Genomic DNA, 18,865 nt, shown 5'->3' on the forward strand with positions numbered 1-18,865 from the left:
GTGAGCCAAAGCAAAATTTATATTTTTATTATATTGCTAAAGCTGTCATTACACAAAAAATAACAATCTTTTACTTCCTGAAACAAACTGCATCGTAGCCTGTTGAACTGTACAGGGACAGACAGAGAGCTCAACTCTCCTGGGGGTGGAAATAAGCTTAAAACTAAACTAAAGACCAGGTTTAACCGTACTTTCAAACCCTCACAAACTATAAACTTTTTTTTTTTTTTTTATTCATAGGATATACTGACATCTGGCAACTCTGATATAATATATATTTATGCTAGCAATTTAAATATGGAAATTACAGATTTATAATACATGTTTTAGACAGGTGGACGGCCAAAAAACTAAAATATTGACATTAATAATACCAAGAACTGAATGCTGGGTTTCCCAAAACATCTACGCAGTCAGTTGGAATTAAACAGTGCAGGATATTTTGTATGCAGGTGGTTTGTGGTGCACCCCCCTGTTCACATTAGGGGTTTAATTCTGGTGAGATTTACGTTTTTGTCATCCCTACTATTAACATTTCTATTACATTAAATACAGAAGAAGCCTGTTAAAATACAGAATAAGATGGATTTTCATGCAAAGATCTCTTTGGGAAACTCAGGTCAGACTAGGCCAGACATTGTTCATGCCTATCAGATAAACTGTTCAATAACATTTAAGCTGTGAAATAACTGGGTACGAACACTTAAATTCAAACCACCCTCAGGAACAGTTTAAGGTTTGCATGTTGCCATCAGCTCTGCATCATGCAAATCCAATTTGTCCCGAAATCTGAACCCATAATACTGATGCAAGCCTCTCCGTTATAAAACTAAAACTTGTTTAACTTTTTAAAACTTCGTTTCTGATTCTCTTGGTACCTGGAAGCCAGAAAAACACGCTTTGCTGCGGCTGCTCTTCACCTCTAAAGCGATTATTTAAATGCAGTTTATGCATGTGTGTGAAATAAGGGACGCAATGAATCGTAGCAGGACAGTCCTGACAAAACAACAACACATCAGACAGTACATGCAATGGATAGACTGATATTTCATATAAAGTATAAAAATAGAGATAGGTCAAGAAAGAAAAAAGATTTAGAAGAAGAAAATAAATTAAAAATGAGAGAGTTTCTGGACGAACTTTACACCTAAATAACATTTATATTTTCATACATCTTGTAGTAGCCATGGTCTCACAGTGCTTGAACTGAAATGCAATTTAAAGTATGGACTATAACTGAGGGATACTAAATGCATTTAGCCTTATACTCTTGCTATGCTGCAGTCTGAGAAAAAGCCTTGTGTCTCCAAAACATCCTATTGTCCAGATAAAAACTGAATATTTTTATATGCACCTACGGTGACGTATTCCTTAAATTAAGCAATGATGCGACAATTTCGATGTGATTTCCTAAGTTTTAGGGTAATAAAGTACGCTGTACGCTCTGGTCACATTCGATGCCATTACAAAAAAAACACAGAACACCAAAATTGGAGATGAAAGATGTGAAAACCGAATGAATGACAAGGACGTGAGCATGCACGCTACATGCGCTTCAAAGAAGACAACGAATAGTTCGATATAACAGCAACCAGTATGGCATTACCAATTACTTGCTTTCAAAACATCAAAAATATTTTTCCTCATTAACGTCTATAAAATGTTTAATAATATGTATAAATTTGAATTAATGACTTTTGACATGGCACGTCTGTACTTTTACTAGTAGTGTTATGAGCAATCAATGCGCAGTAGGTTGCAGTATGGCTAATAAATGCTACAAAGAAGAAGGGGCTAATATATAAGGGCTAATATATAAACACAAACCACTGAGGAGTTCTACAAAGCTCAGCATGTAGATGTTGTAGATTAAATGAGGAAAAAATATGAAAAAAAAAAGAACCAACTCGCACCCAAAGGCGAGGGGACATGATGATCATTGTGTGAAGTCGATAAACATTCTGTTTAAAGATGCAAAACTTGATGATTATGGGACGGGAGGAGGAGCAGAAGGAAATACAGTAAAGATACAGAGAGCGAGAAGCACCGACACACTCCTCAGCAGCAGAGACGTGCAAAATTATTTACACAACATGTGAATACTAAAACAACTAAAACAAAACAGAACTTGTAGTGTTTCTTAATGTCACGGCATCAACCACGTAACGCTGCTGTCACACCGCAGTGTCCCACAACTTTGACTTTAACACAAAGTCAGGTCATTTGCTCTCAGAGGAGCTCTCCATATTGGTCACACACCCGCCCATGTTGGCTCTGTGAACGTCTCGCATATTTAAGTGTTGGGGCTGTGAGTGGAAGACAGTTTTGACACACAGAACCCTCCCACAGCCGTCGGGGCGTCCTTCCAAGTAAGCAGTCAATTCACTTCAGGAGATTCAGCCATTTAGCCAAACGGTGACATTGAAAGCCGACCACTGGAGCCATTACCTTCTAGTGCCCCTGAATAATAATCTCTTGATGCTGTGTAGTACTTGCACTGGTTATTGCGCTCCATGTGCCAAGTCACTTGGCAGTTGGAATGCTTGTTCGTCCCACGATGGTACTATGCATTCCCTAAACAATGAGTGTTTGCATATAATACAGTGTTTTGTTTTGTTTTGTTTTTTACACAGAGGAGAGGCATTCGCATTGTCCGTGTCCAACCCTCTGCTTCAGGAAGAATACTGGATACATGTGTGTAAAATGTGTCTTTACTGTGCTTAAATGAACATATCGTAGTGTGATGCTTCTCTGTCATTTGTTATTTATCATCAACAACGTCCTTGTGTTTTTCAGTACACAGCTGTAGGCTCGGATTTGCAAAAACATTTTTTTGTGCTTATGCCAAAAACCTTTATTCCATGACTTATGTAAGAAATAATTCTTACCCTTGTACTCGTACAGACTTTTAAAATTACTTGACGTATACAAGATCTAAGACGAGTGAGTCTGTGATCCACTTTTAAGTCCAAACCAATATGCAAGAAAACCTGGCTTTATATACTTTCTGAGGCATCATAAGCCAAATCAGAAAATGTGAGACGACTTCTTCTCCGAATCATTACAGATGGCTTCTGCAGTGAGGGGATCCTCGCAAGTGAGAATTTACAGAATAAGAAACGCGAGATGTGGAACAGATGTAATTAATTTCTCATACTACCATTAGAAGCCTTTTGATTCTGTACATCGCATTTCTATTTGCGACATTTTTTCTAACGCTTTTGACCTCATTTACAAACACAATGAAGGGAGAGCCTCATTTCTATGATATGAGCTCATGTGTCTTGTGTCATTGCCATTATGGGATGCGTGGTGCTGAGCGGTCGTTGGTGAGGGTTCTCTTGAGCTTGACTCCCTTGCGGATGGCCACCAGCATGTTGCCTTCTACCCCTTCTCCTGCCTCCTCTCCTCCTTCTCCTTCCTGCCCTGTCTCACTCTGAAAGTGCTGCTGGTTGGGCAGGGGTACAGTCGGAGGATTGGTTGTAGCCTGACCACTCCAGGACATCATAGGCAGCGTGCCAGCATCCCCCCCTCCTCCAAATGTTGGAGAGTCTGGGCTTTCTTCTCCTCCTCCTCCTCCTCCTCCTGTCTCCTCTGCACTCCTGTTCCCATTAACTGCTCCTGACATATCGGGCACTGTAGGGATTTTTACTGGGATGACAGGTGTGCGAATGGGGATGGGGCCTGTTCCCACAACTGAGCCTGAGCGGCGGGCAGACGGTTTTGAAGAGGGGGTGCGGCGGATTGTGGCAACCCCAGGGGTGACAATAACTGGACCGTGGCCTGTAGAATAGGAGCCAGAGGCATTATGGGAGCTGGATCCAGAATAATATCCCTGACCTGAACATGACCCTGCAATGAAAGAACCCAAATCATAATCTAAGCCATTAACAAAATGAATTTTACAACTAATAAAGTACATTTCAGTGTCTTATACAGGAAGCCTTTGTGATTAACATAACGTGTATTTTAAATCATAAACCAACATGATACCTTGCAAACTTACTAAAGTGGTCAGTGTAGTCTGTACCTGTAGGGGTAGGAGGATAAGCTCCAGTGTGGATAGGTGTGGAGGGATAGGGCCCTGCAGGATAGGCACCCTGTGCAGGGTAAGGAGCCTGTGTGCTGGGCAGGCCGGCTGTGGAGGCCGGCCGTTTGCTCTGGAACATGAGACGGTACGACTGGCTGATGTCGCTGTTTCTGGGGATGGTGGAGGACTTGTCGAAGTCCAGCTGTTGCTGCTCAGGCTCTTGATCTCCAGCCATTGAGAAATAGTCATAGTCTGATACTAGGAAGAACCAATAGAGAGCTTAACAATGTACTGACAAAACAGATACTGTATATTATGATACTAGGGGAGAAAAGAGGTTTAAAGGTGTACTTAGTGTGTGTTACCTTGTGAAGGTATTGTGTCTTCAGAGCAGCAGGGTGTGTTGGTCTGTGTGCTGTACCCACTGGAACACTGGATGGAGTCTCTACTGGACCTCTGGGTGTCCAGCTCCAGACCTCTGGATAAGGCCAGAGCCAGTTCCTCATGGGCCTCAATATCACTGGCCTGGAGCAAACACCCAGTGCAGAAAACATTTAGTAAATAGGGTCTGACTGTCTGGATACAGTCAGGTACAGTTCATTAAAGTCATTAAAATCATTAGGTACAACTCATTCAAGTCATTAAATGTGAACATTAATGGTGGGAGGCTCATTCATGTGGTCTGAATGCCATGACTGGACAAACATCTGCCTGCTGGAAGCTGAATGTCAGGGCGCCTGAAACTTAAGCAGCACAGATGGCACTAAACGTAGACTGACCTATGTTAATGTGCTTCATCGAGTATTGGCAGAATTAAGAGGTAAATTTTGGTGGGACTTTGCCAGCAGCTGCAGCAAATTACTGATGTTTTCAAACACAAAACTGAAATAAGAGAAGTGTGAAAGTGGAAATCAGAGGTAGCTCCTTCACATCCAACATCATAAATCTGAAAAAATTACAGCCTGCAGGCAGGCTGTGTCAATTACATTAAACGAGAGTCATTAACCAAAGTATGTGCTTGCTTATTGTATGAGCTGATGTAGAAAACGCTCAGTATGAGGCAGACACTAAAACTGACCTTGAGAGGTGCAGCCACAGTCCTGTTCTTCTCCTCCACTGATACTGATGTCTGTAATGCAGCCGGGGCTGGCACTGAAGAGGAGATCAGGCCCACGCTGCTATCATTAGTCACACCACCATTACTGTCCACTACAGATGGGGTCTCCTTATCTTTCTTCCTCCTCAGTGTGTTGACCATGGGCTGGTCATAAGGGCCTGGCTTGGCCCAGTCCTGGAGAGAAAGACGTGTCATTGTCGATACTTCACATTTATCTGATGAGCATTTGATGAGCACCTAAAAATCTTCCCTCCTTTTTTTCAGCTTTCAGTTTCAAAGTCTGCAGATTTAACCAAAATATAAAGGAAGAAAACTGATGAACTCAAAATGCTTGTATACATTCAAGAACAATAAAAAAACAGACAAGGGTTGTGTGTTGAACAAATTGCTGACACAGACGATGGGAAAAAGTTTATCATCGAGGCCGAGGTGATGAACAAACCTTCCAGGTGGGGACTCGTGATGAAGGCACCATGGGGGAGCCCAACGTGCAGAAGTGAGGGTAGTCTGGCAGCAAGGCTGAGGCGGGGCGTGACCACGAACGGGTGGGGCATGAGGAGGAGGTGGAGGATGAGGAGGAAGGAGGGAAGAAGGGGAAGGCAGTGCCTGACCCTGAGCCCAAACTCCCCCCGTTGCTATGCAGGTAGGGGGAATTGGCCGGACTGTAGTGGTCAAAACCATTGGACAGCTGGATATGTGCGTGCCGGTGGGAGGACGAAACACAACAAAACAAACACACAATGGGATAAATTATTGAAATGATAAATAGCGGAAAATAGAAACAAAACAAATCACATCACTGAGGAGAAATGATTAAAAGGAAAATAATAAGGAATCCATATTGATCATATCAACACAGAACAAAGGAAATGGTCACAAATGTTGAACTGAATGAAAACTGATGCACACACCGGGGAGGTTTTGAGGTACCCTGAACATTTCTGTCACAAACTAAAGTCGACGCAATGCACAGCCAATTATTCAGGTTTATTATGAAGAAGCTGCAGTGCGAGCAATGCTGGAACAACTCGGACACTTATGTGAAAGAGGGATGAGTGTGTTTTCACCTTGTCAGTATTGTGCTGAGGTGCAGTAGCAGCAGCTAGAGAAGGGGGGGAGCTGCAGTCACTGTGAAGCTGCCCAGTCTCTGACACCTCAGAGGACCTGGAACTGGGACAAGGCTGGGACAGCGAGGGCAGCAGCAAGCAGGCAGAGAGGAGGAGAAGGAGGGGGAGAGAGAGAAATCGAGACGGACCGACATGAAGAGAGGGGAAGAATTGCAAAGACAGACATGTCAGCAGGTAGACAGAGAGGAGCAGTTAGTTAGAGAGCAGCTGCAACTTTTCCACAGCTCTCAGCAGTTAGTGGGGAGTACGGCCAAGTGACTATAAAGACTGTAGGGAAGGTGCACCGGGAGTTATACCAGCAGTAATTGCATGGACATCAGCAGTGTTGGAGCCTTGTTAAAGAGAAGCAACAGCGCAAAGTTCTCCCTCTTTAGGATGTCGAAAGTGTCCTTACAAACCCAACGTGCATTGCATGATATTTAAAGTGATTAACTAGCAATTAAAACGCTGGTTATTTTATTAACAATAATATAATACTTAATGCATGCCTATAGGAAAATAATCTTTTAGCATGCTGCTCCCAAATGGAGACTGGGGGTTGGGGTCAGCTACAGATCACCCAGCATAGAGGTGTGTATTAAAAATGGATGGAAATCCTCGTTTAAGTTGTGGCTTGGCCTTGAGTTAAGGAGTAAGCCCTGTTTAGCCATGAGATTCAGTCAAACGTCAACTAAGGTAACTACTCCAAGACTGAGGCAATGAGAGGGCTGATATATGGGACTGTGCTGTAAATGGGTCAGGTATGAACTTGCCAAACCACCTTCACTGCATCATAAAAACTTGGAGTCTGACTATTCCAATGTGTTTTGGACAGGGGAACTCTGGTTGCTGGCGTGCTAACAGAACTTCAACTAGTGCAGCCGCTCTCACGGTTGATCTCAAACCACAAACCCCACACAGACAATCCCCTGGCCTATCATGTTAATAATTATCTGAAACCTTGTGTCCGACTGACACAGAATGAGACCTGCTGATAGAAACACACTCTTAGTGCCTGTAAAACATACCGTTGACACTGTAACATGTCATTTTACTGTGATACATTTAATGAAAATACAACACACAGTATGCTCGAGGCTCTGCAAGTTTAACCAAACCACAGTCTGTCACAGCAGTCGACTCCTTAATAGCAGGATGGGGCTGACCTGTTTTGCCCTAGGCCAGAATGGAGGCAGACAAATTTCCTGTGCATTTATGGTATAATAATAGCAGTGAAATGACTTCACCATGATCGCATACACTTACTGCTGCCAGCTAACTGCCTCTCTCAGTGCTTAGGGAGATGTGTGAGAGAAGAGTTGTGTGGATTGCTGATTTGGGGTTTTCTCTTTCTCTCTGACTACAATGACTTGTAAATCATAGAGCATATGTGGTTTTATAGTCTTGTCTCAACTACGTGTATATAGAGCCACAATTACGGTTAAGTGCGGCTAGCTGAGCGTTTTTCTTACCTTTGTTTCAGCTGGCATGGGCGAGGATGACTTAGACGAAGTGTATTGGTCCTGTGATGAAGAGATGAAGCCCGAGTCGTGGGAGGAGATGCTAGAGAGCCGAGCTGGGGCCTGCTGGGGTAGCGTGGAGCTACGGTACCGATGGCGGGGGTGATGGTGGTGGAAGAGGTGGTTTGAGGAAGAGGAGGAAGAAGAGGAGGAAGGAGAATGAGAGTGAGAGCCACTGGATCCCCTGGAGTCACTACTGTTAACGCTGTTCAGACTACTGTGAAAGGGGAAGGGGTGAGGGATGAGGGGAGGGCCAGAGGAAGGAGAAGTTTGGCAGTGACGGGCGGGGTAAAGAGAATCAAGTGCACCCAAAGACATGGATTGAAGAAGGAGGGTTGGATAAGAAAGAGATAAAAAGGAATAACAGGGAGGGAATGAAGGCAGAGGATTGGGGGAATGTGGAGGAGACAGGGTGGGAAACAATTAACACAGCACACCAAGATGCAGCAGGCAGTGACTGAGGCCAATCCAGTCAAAACAACAAAACAAACCAACATAAGAGACATGATATCATAATGGCAATAACTACAGGCAGGAAATCCCAAGATTTCATGCCTTTGAGGCAGCGTTTTGAGAATATTCACACAAAACACTGAGAAGCAAAAACAGCATAAACACTAGGTCTAATTATTATGTGACGTGAGTCTTCACAATTTGATCATCTGATCAACCAGTTTAAGATTTAAGTACTGAAAGTGAAAATTATAGCAAAGCATCAAAATCATAAAAGCAGCTGTCTCACAATGATTTGTGGATTGTGCCTGCAAAAATCACCCATATAAGGATAAAAAAAAAGTCTTGGTTTTGGATTGAAATTTTGAATTTTCTCTCAAACATTCTCACCTTGCCATAACAGGGAGTTCAAAGTTCTGATTAAATCACAGGGATCCCACAACCCCAAAATTGATCTTTTAGGAATTCAGCAGGACAAATGCAAAGCAATACAGAACCCAGGCATAAAATGTCTTTCTTTACACCAGAACAGTTCAGGAAAATCATTGGGAGACAGCCAAATAGCAGGGAGGACAGACGGTAGAAGAAATGGCCAGAACAGCTACAAAACAAGAAATGCACTTTTTTGGCAGTTCTTTAAAAGTTCTCCAACCTTCAGTCCTTAAGTTTTATCCTGTATAAAATAATCTCTGAGTTCCTATGACTAAGTGTCACTTTAAACTGTATTTCTCAACTAAACTAAAGAATTTGCAAGCCTCTCAGGCTCATATTAACCACTGGGTGGCAGACATAGATTAGGCAACATAAGTTTTTCTTCATGTCCTATGGCATTACGCAGATGTTCTCCCAAGAAGATTTATAACCAGCAACAGGACAGATCTGCAGATTTTACTAAATTCTGTGTGTATACATGTCATGCTATAATATCATTTTTTACTTGACCAAATATAGACATTGTATACAGTTCCATCTCCTAATTCCTCAGTTCTTGGAAATGGGTGGCAAAAATAACCAGGGTAATCTAATTTTCAAAAATGTGTTTAATGGGTTCTGTAGGTAAGCGTGTACTCGAATAACAAATTCTCTTTTTCACTTGTTTGTGTCTGAGTCTTGGGATTGGCTGTGGGAGCCTACCTGCACATGCTAGACTTCCTAGACATGGTGGTGCTGGGGGATGAGGGCGGCGTTTGATATGACCAACCATAGTCTGAGCCCTTCAGGTCCATGATCACCTGAGAGGGAGGAAAATAATAGTCACTCTTATTAGTTGTACTTGTCAGGACGAAAGAAAAACTAAACAAAGCTATCATTAATCCAAGGAGCATAAACCCTTAAAAACACAAAAATAAGTCATACAGGACCAAACAGGGTATGTATGTTTGACAGTGAGATGAATCAGTTGTTCTGGTCTTTAGTTCATTCTTTCATCTTTGATATTTTTCCTTACCTGTTCACTAGCAGGGGGAAGCTTGTGCGGGTCAGAGGTCAGGGCTTTGAGGTCATCGGAGATAGCCTGGAGATGAGTGACCTCCGCCAACATAGAAATCTCCTCATCCTAAAAGAATACATAGCAGAGAGAGAGCAAAGACGTTTGGGTGGTAGAATGAGTTCTCATTCAAAAGTTTACATAATAGTGAAAAAGTCCTCTTTAGATAGCAGAGGTACTATAAAGAAGCTCTTCAGTGGCGATGTGGAGAATGAATGTGTGATGCAGTAGAGAGAGTGTGTTTGTCCAGTTCACACAAAAAGCAAAAGGCACTGCAGAGGGGAGTTTCTGAAGGCTCATTTCTCTCTTTCTCCCTCGCCGTACTCACCACGACAGGCCGCAGCATGGCTACGAAACAGCAGAATCTCTGTCTGTCCTCTATAAGAGCCTTCCTCAGGGCCTGTTTCTCTGTCTCTTCCAGCAGAATGTATTTATCACTAACATCCTGCATGGCGCTGTCCAGCTGAGGTTGGATATCACCACGACCTTGGAAACACAATGGACACACAAACAAAAGGGATATGTACATCATTACAGGTATAATACAATTACCAGCTCACGAGTGTCTGGTCCATTCACTACTTCGCAGTGTTTAAAAATCAAGACACTGAATTAAATTTGAGTTTTCCTTCATAACACAAAAACAAAAGAGTTATGCTACTCTAACATGCATGAATATTCACAGACAAAATGATCATGTTGCAATGAAAAAAACATTAGGTGGCATTTGGAGTTTCTGATCTTCATCCCTTCTCGCTGGTGTTGGCCTTGGCTGTTACTGCTGCTCTACATGTTATCTTCTCACTGTGGACATTGCTATCTTCAATGCCTGTATTTGAATATCTTCGGCTATCACCTCTGCATGAAGGGCCACTCTTGTCACAGAAGTGTTTTCTGTCCCTTGCTCAGAGGCGGCAAGGAGGTTATCTACTTTAGACTAATCTCTTGCCTGTCTTGGAAAACAATCTGATATGCCAAGATAGCCAAAAGTGAGAACCTTTTTTGACTTTCTCACCATTACTCTGAGACACTACCGACTGAGCTGAGACACACTCTTGGTGTGTGTGTGTGTGTGTGAGTGTGTGTGCTTTCACAAATGAGTGTGAAAGGTATCTCTAAGACCATTTGAAGCATATGTAAATTCAGGGTAATGACTACTCCAAGGATATCCTGTTATTCAGCACTGTGTCTTTGTGCAGTTTGTATACAGTATAAGAATGTGTGGTTATATGCATTTCTGTGTGTGTGTGTGTGTGTGTGTGTGTGTGTGTGTGTGTGATAGAGAGAGTGTGTGTGATTTCAAGACAGGATACCCTGAAGCCCTCTTGAGTCCTCTATAGAGGCAGGAAGGCTGTCGACTGCACAAGATGACATACAGTGGGCCTCAAAGGCATTATCTAACCACTCGAGCAACATGTACACAAATATGCACACATATCCACACACAGCCTTGACTTTGATACATCAAGGTTAAACCCACAGTGAGTAACTCTGTGGTCTGTCTGTCTGCTTTTGTGTCTGGGCAAAGATAACAAACTGGCGTCTTTCGTTGACATTTTACGTGAGGCCCTATATCATGCAAATCAGTTGTAAAGACACACAGATAGAGTTACACAGGCAAATCGCCCTCACCTCAAATGTAAAACATACAGATGCGTGTCTTATGCTGAGGACAACCCATCAGCTCTTTCCTCTACGTCAGTGCAGTCTACACATGACATGCATATGAGAAGCTCGATTTCCACTGTTTTCTCTCTCCTTCAGCTGACTAGACCACAATTAAAACTACTATTAACAACGGCGTCAAGCACACGCACGCAAATATGAAGTTGATGGAAAAGCATGAAATGGAAACTACTGTCATTATGCCCTCACTAGCATCACAGCAGCTGACGTTGATGAGAACTGAGTAAATGGTTTAATTACTTAAGTGCAGTGTGAATGCTGATACTGGTGGAAGTTGTCAAATATAACTCTTAACTATGTACTTAAAGTGGATGGAGTTCTTTTTGAGACAATGTTTACACCCAAACTGAGAGGAATATGCAGTTACACCGGACTGTTTTTCCCAGACTAGGCAATTTTAGTCTATTTGTGGGTAAATATATTGATATGATGGTAAACTGGCAAACTAAAATTGCACTATTACAGCCGCTTTCGACGTATACGAACACCACCAAATAAAATAAAACGGTCCCCTGTGTGCGGACTCTTTAGAACTTAATGGTTGTTGACAAAATAAGACAAACTGAGTTTCCATATATAGGGAATCCATTCATCAAGCTTGGCTTGGTGTCAGTAACGCAGAGAGGAATGTGAGTTATGTGTACACTTATGGCAGTTTCTTCCATATTACACTATAGAGACCATGATTGAGTACAGACTCAACTTGCAGACTGGAAAGTCTAAATTGCAGTATATATTTTCAGTCTCATATAGACCCAAAGGCCAGCTTATGAGCAGACAAGTATACAATTACATTGTACAAGGTTTTGTGGAGAACTGGCCGTAAGACTGAGTCTGAAATGGCTAAACAGGCCTCACTCATTAGTCTGGCTTCCACCGCAAGACCAAACTCAGTACTATACATTTCCCTCTATTCAAAATGAGTCTTTTTCTATCTTGTTGCCAAGGAAATGGTTTGTAAGCTGATATTTGAAACATTTCAAATAATGTTTTAATAATTAGCAGCTGGTCAATTGTTAGGGAAAGTTAATGCAAAATATGTGTCAAGTGTTACTACAAAGGAAAACTGCTTAGAGTTGAAACTACTCCTTATGGCCTAACCCTAACCCTGATGTTCAACACATACCATCACAGCAAAAGATGCTTTTTTTAGTGAATGTATGCTCTGTTGTAACACTCAATTAGATACGTCATGTAACATCAAGAAACATTCTTGTCACATCACAGCCGTGTTTTTTTTAACTCCCTTTTAAGATGAATCAAAAACATTTTAAAATTTAGGCCTTAGTTGGCCTCATTGTAAAAAAGCAGCTTTTCAAGTCCCAAAGCCAGCAATGCTGTGGTGTCTCCTTGGCATGCAGTAAAATGAGGGAGCATACTGGTGCGTTCTGGTTTTCTTCCACTAGTTCAAGTTTTGGCAGACTGTATTTTCAACATAACCACAGCGGTTTTGGAAACACGCTACTGTAAGTTGAGGTACTTTGTCTGAGACAGATGGAAAGCCAAATATTTTCTTTGTTGCTGTTTTGGTAGTACCTACGAGTGTCTTGAGTAGTGCTTCACATGATCACTATCACCGTCACATTACCTCCTTTTTTATGGTCAACCCATCAAGGAGCACCTTGTCCTTGCCCTCAATTACATAAAAAATCTTTTATGCAGATGCATGAAAACTGATTTTTCTTAAGATATTTAAGTTAAGCCCTTTAAAAATGAATTATGGAGTCACCTGTTCCAAACATGGATGTATATATATATATATATATGAAAACATGATACTCATACTGCTCATGTGGAAGTAGAACATTAAGGGTCATGCTATAAACTACTTTCAACCACACACTGACTGAAAAATATTTCTAGTATTCGACCGAAAGTGACTTGTGTCTTGAGCTTGAGACTGACGTTAGTGTTGATGTAAAAGACGGAATTACAGGAATGAAGATGGCTTCACTCACGTGTGCTGAGACAGTACCGGCACATGTTGGCATGAGATGTCAACTTGTGGTAAGCAGAGGGGTTGCAAGTGCTGAATTTAAGTTTCTGTTATGTTTCAACTGTGTCTCTGCTATGGGTTGTTCCCTGGTCTGTCCACATTCCCAGTCTCTGTACCACAACGTGAACATCTGTGCTTGTGCAACTATGTAAATGACAAGGCCCTGATTAGTTCTTCCCGTTCCTCTTAAACTAATGGCAAACACCAAGGTTCATTGAAGGCTGGTGGTCACTGACTGAAACGTTTCAGGGTGGGTTTGTTTACAGTGCAGTGTTCAGATAACGACAATTAGTGCTTGTGACACGTACTGTAGACTGAATGTTGGATTGAAAAAATTTTATTCTCTGTTTTAACTCCCCAGGATGACTAATACACTGTAGATGTTTTAATTATGCATGTTCATTAAATGAACCGACACACTAGTCTGTGTGTTTTGTTATGTGTGTGAGAGGAAAAGAGACTCATTTGAGGTGATACATGCAGACAAATGTAATTTTAGACAAAATATTAGCTCTGTTAGCTTGTTCTACCACCTGTTAAAAACATAGGGTCGACCCTGAAGTTTAAGAAATGTTGTTCTACAGTTGTTTTTACCAAACTCAAGAAACTCCATAACTAAGCCAAGATGAATACGGGTGGGTTCAAAATCTCCAAAGATGTACTGTAGATACATGTGCGCGAACACACAGAAATGAGATTAGCTGCTCCAGCTTTCACATGACCAATGATTGCATTATGCTGCAGTCACAGGCTGTTTCTTAGCAAGGCAGGGGTCTCAGGTCAGAAAAACACCCTCACAAGACAGACAGATGGGGTGTTATTTCTGTCTGTAAATGGACTGCTCTTCTTGTAAGTGGTTCGACTAAAGCTAGTAGCCTGTTCCTAAAGTTGATTTGAATGTTTGTGTGTATTTCTGTGAGTCAGAGGTCAGTGAGTTTACAGACTTCTCGGGTGAACCAGGTGCAGTTATGTAAAGTCATCTTCACTCACATCAAGGGTGGAGTCCCAAAAATGGGTAAATGAGAGTTGGCTTCGAAACAAAATGAAATGAATTTACAGTTTCTAGGACACGAGGACAGTAATAACTTTTTACTTTTGCCTTGTCAGAAACAGTGTAGTTGCTGTAGGTGAACTATGGCGATCCCTACACTTCTATTATGCTTGTAAATGTACTTAAATGTAAAATCAAACGGTTCTTATTTTGTCTGCAGGATGTAGTCAGAAAAAAGAAAATCCAAAAGCATTTAAAGCATTAAAGTTTTCTAAAGTTGCTGGCAAAATATCTTTTTATTGGTTTCTTCACTGAGTGACTCGTTGAGGATGAAACTAAGTGTGCTTGTGAGAACAGAGCAAAGGAAGAGTTAAGATGGACACCACAGAGCTGACACAGAAAAGACAAACAATTAGTAGAAATTACAGTGACACAAAAGAACTGAACCAGTTAAGCAGATGGAGCAATAACCTGGACCACTTATGACCTGAATGTATCTCAAGTCTAATGAAGCCACAGACTCCCAGACTTAATATCTTGTGCCACAACCCCAGACTGTAAACAATACTTGGCTTATCTGTGGAGGAAAATTAAGCATGCAAATATTTAGAAGTGTCCACATGTATTTCATCTATGTGTAGATCTCAGTATCTATGGTGGTTTCATCACAATGCAACCAAGACGCTTGGTTAAGCATCATATTGTAAGCAACGACCTGAACAGTGTGTTTTGACCACAAACTGACTTACCTAGATTATCAGCTGCAGTGCAGCATAAGGAGAAGGATGGTATCGGAACCACATGGGGACAGGGAAAGGAAAAAGATCCAAGTCAACTAAAAGAGTGCCAGCACTTCACACTAATCATCTTAAGGTGCAGTTTTGTGTGCCTGGTTGCCTGTTTAAGCATTGCAGGAGAAAAACCTGAAGCCAAATCAAAGCACCAGTGTGCTTTTTTAAGTAATACCATTATCAAGTGTGTCACACCCAGTATCAGATGATACTGATACAGATGTGCATTCTTGTAGGCCTGAGTCAATCTTACAAATAAAAGTGTAAAAAAACGGGCAGAGCTTTGAAGAAATTCTTCTCTTAAACTAGCCCAATGAAATCTTTAGTAAAGTCAAAGACCATGATACTAAAGCAGAAAGGAGAGCAACATGACAGCAACCCTAGTGCTGACAAACTGTACCGTCTGTTTTGAGCTTATGCCAACAGTGTTTAATGGTAATCAAAGTCATGCAGGCAGCTGTCGGGGAATGACACAAGTCTTATGTAGCAGTAGCAGTAATGATTCCCATGTACAGTACAAGTCTAATGCCCAAGTTAGATCTACTGCATTGTAGGAGTGGGAGTTAGTTTTCACAAGTTTCTTGCACTTTTTCCAGAACATCTGTAGACTTAAGGAATGTGAGACACTCAATGTTTCAAACCTGAAACTATCAACATCGTAGAACGCACTGGAAGCATATTCATCTAACTCCTTTTTTGTGTATGCCGTTTTTTCTCTAGGTAGGTGAATGTGAATGTAGAACCTGAGCCAAGAGAACTGCAGGAAAAAGCTCCTGCCCTCTCAGAGTGTGTTTACCAAGTAAGGTAATGTTTAGCCTTACTAGATCTGCACAGGTCTAATCAGTAAAGACGAATGTCTTCTATACACATCACTGCTGTCTAATAAAAACTTCATATATACAATTGGAACATTTTCCCATGTGAAATAGAGTATGGTATTTTCCTTCACAAGTTTCTTCAACTGAACTCTATTATGATTTCAATAATCAGATTTTTCTTTTGTCCTCAATGTTGTAAATACAGTGAGGTCTTCAATACAGTACTTGTCTTTCAAGTAAAACAAATAATAACATTTGGAGTAATTCACCAACAGATGAACTACTGTTTTTCCTTTTTCAATCTTGATGTGCAGTATTTGGCACAGCAGGCACACCAAAAATTTCTGGCTGTGTAGGTGTCCAAGAAACAGAAGACTGGATGCTTATCACAGAGGTCAAATAAAATGACAACTTTCTTAGGCCTGGCTAGTAATGGAAGATCCATAGCATCTATGAGAAATGCACTGACTGTATTTCTAGACGCCAACCATTTCCTTGCTTTGCTAGAAATGCATGCACAGAGCTAAACCACAGAGCTAGGCCTTTTAATGCAGGGCGTGTAAAAAGACTCAAAAGTACATGTTTCAAACTATAGTATGATAATAGAGTATAATAAAAGCATTTTGTGTGTTTGCTTTCCAAGAATTGAACCTGAACAAATTCTCTTGACAGACACTAGAAATGGATCCCTCTTAGTGGTTTAGCAGACAAAATGCTGTAAATGTGTAATCCCTATGTAGTTTTTACACCTGCACTATAAAGATAATAAGGCACTGAATATTGAGTTGTGCTACTTTTTTTCCCAAAGTGTTTTTTTTTTTACCTTTCTTTGCTTTCTTCTGAAGTTTTAAGGTGTCTGAGGATTTCTTCTTTATTTCCTGCCGGGCTCTTTTGTACTCTGTTTCAGATGGAAGGAGAAAAAGTCATCTGTGTGAAAACTTAATCTTAAAGTAGTTTTTCACACACACACACACACACACACACACACTTATTACTTATTATTTATTTTACATTTAATATTCTATGGGACAGAAGAACAAAAATGCTGAATGTATAAGTATGTTGTGTGATTGGGTTTGTTGGTCCTACCTTTAGCATGGTCTTTGTCCAAAGTGTTGACTCCTCTTTTCCAATCCTCCATCTGTTCTTGTAGAGGGTTGATCAGACCCTCCAGGAAGCCCCTGTGAAAACAGCAGGATACTCACTTTTAATCTGATATCAGTTAAACAGTTTATGAGTAGCAATTCAAGAAGCTTTTAAAATCTGAGATTGTCACTATTGGAATTCATTTAAAACACTAACTGCGTGGGTTTTACGATCTTAATAAATTGTGTGCACCAAAAATAAGCTTTATTGACCAATCATATGGCTGACAACCTATTTATAAACATAGACCTGCTCTGTCGGGTTTGTCACTACATCTGTCACCTGATTACCAGACAGAAAGTAGCAGACAAACTATTAGGCCTGGTTTGCCTTTCTGTCTGTACAATGTATATGGTTGTCTGTCCACCATTAACAGGTTGAGAGAAAGGGAGAAAAATAGAGACTGTGTGTCACAGGAGGAAGTGAGAAGCGTGTGCAGTCTTGTCTGTCAATCATTACCCGACTGTGGCCATCTTGTATTTGTGATGTATTTATGAGTGTGTTTAAGAGGCTGTGAGTGTGAGAGGTAGGCAGCTGCAGGCTTAGAGCATGGAACTAAAATTAGACTTCTCCTTCTTGTAGACATTTACCCTAAGTGTGTGTGTGTGTGTGTGTGTGTGTGTGTGTGTGTGTGTGTCAGTGGGTGGGTGGCAGCCACAGCCCCCCTGTCTACAGGCCCTGCTATGGAGATCCAAGTGGAATCTCTACTGAAATGCCACCCGAAATTAGAGAGCTCCTTGTCTGTGTAGTGTAGTGTAGTGTGTGTGTGTGTGAGAGAGAGAGAAAGGGAAAGATGATGGTGTGTATGACTGCACTGAAACATTATAGATGCTTGTATTGCCAGACAAATGGTCTCTTTCCCAGCATTCCACGGCAACGGTCATTTTCACCCACACACACAAAATATCAAGACATTATCCAACCTACCTTACGTCCCTGCCAAGCACTCACCAAACTTGCACAAGGGATATTTTACGTCAGGTCCTATATGTTGGTAAATGTCTGTGTCGATAATGTTGATAATAATGTGGTTGAGGAGAGATGAAAGGAGGGTAAAACAGCACACCAAAACACAACGTGTAGAGCTGCTTACATAGAAAACTGTTTGAGTTTAGCCTCTATGCTGCGATGTCTCATACACATCCTGGTCAAAGCTGAACCAATGTCTCTGGTCCCACCTGAAAGACATTAACAGAGAAAGACAAAAAAAAAAAACAATTTAGAAATTGTGCACAAGATATAAATCAGTACCACTGCAATTTCCTGGAAAAGGACAGGATATACAGAAAATTAGAGGTGATCAAACTTTCCACATGAAAATATTCTCTGAGTGATATAAGGAGAGGGATAGAGATATGAAAAGCCAGAAAGGATGGCTTGAGGGTAAACTGGCGCTGTGATTAAGATTGTAATCAAAGAGACACTGATGTCCGTAAAAGTGAACATAAACAGAGAAATCCAAGTATGATCATATTGATATCATCATATTCACTTTAGCTAAATCTGCTTTTGAGATTAATGGTCTAACCTGACCTGCATTTGCGACAGACAGTTTACTGCAGTTTGAGTCAAATTATATTATTTCTGGGCTGCAGCAACATCGTGTAAGAGGTAACTGAATGGAAAGCAGATTAGTAAATATACAAGTTATGAAATGCACACATATTCAGGTCAAGAGAAGTGATGTGAAGTTGGAGTTGGAGCGCAGTAGATGGACTAGAGGCT

At 41.3% G+C, this 18,865-nt stretch overlaps 1 protein-coding gene across 5 annotated transcripts in view; it reads right to left on the reverse strand.

Annotated features, from left to right (window-relative positions):
- Positions 1 to 5: 5 nt before the first annotated feature.
- Positions 6 to 18,865, reverse strand: part of LOC139204849 (protein MTSS 1-like) — a 52,163-nt gene continuing 33,303 nt past the window's right edge. The window contains exons 4-17 of one of the 5 annotated variants that reach the window (XM_070834867.1): positions 18,234 to 18,318; positions 17,084 to 17,175; positions 16,818 to 16,892; positions 15,135 to 15,146; positions 10,041 to 10,198; positions 9,674 to 9,781; positions 9,361 to 9,458; positions 7,726 to 7,855; positions 6,215 to 6,328; positions 5,590 to 5,835; positions 5,109 to 5,321; positions 4,396 to 4,555; positions 4,031 to 4,288; positions 6 to 3,852 (exon numbers count right to left, since the gene is read on the reverse strand). In XM_070834867.1, the coding sequence (XP_070690968.1) occupies positions 3,299 to 3,852; positions 4,031 to 4,288; positions 4,396 to 4,555; positions 5,109 to 5,321; positions 5,590 to 5,835; positions 6,215 to 6,328; positions 7,726 to 7,855; positions 9,361 to 9,458; positions 9,674 to 9,781; positions 10,041 to 10,198; positions 15,135 to 15,146; positions 16,818 to 16,892; positions 17,084 to 17,175; positions 18,234 to 18,318 (2,303 nt within the window). In that variant the 3' untranslated portion in view covers positions 6 to 3,298. Of the gene's footprint in view, positions 3,853 to 4,030; positions 4,289 to 4,395; positions 4,556 to 5,108; positions 5,322 to 5,589; positions 5,836 to 6,214; positions 6,329 to 7,725; positions 7,991 to 9,360; positions 9,459 to 9,673; positions 9,782 to 10,040; positions 10,199 to 15,134; positions 15,147 to 16,817; positions 16,893 to 17,083; positions 17,176 to 18,233; positions 18,319 to 18,865 lie in introns of all 5 variants that reach the window. The other 4 variants (XM_070834862.1, XM_070834868.1, XM_070834863.1 and 1 more) reach the window with 4 other exon arrangements.

Source organism: Pempheris klunzingeri, chromosome 8 (genome assembly GCF_042242105.1).
Source record: "Pempheris klunzingeri isolate RE-2024b chromosome 8, fPemKlu1.hap1, whole genome shotgun sequence".
Classification (NCBI taxonomy): Eukaryota; Metazoa; Chordata; class Actinopteri; order Acropomatiformes; family Pempheridae; genus Pempheris; species Pempheris klunzingeri.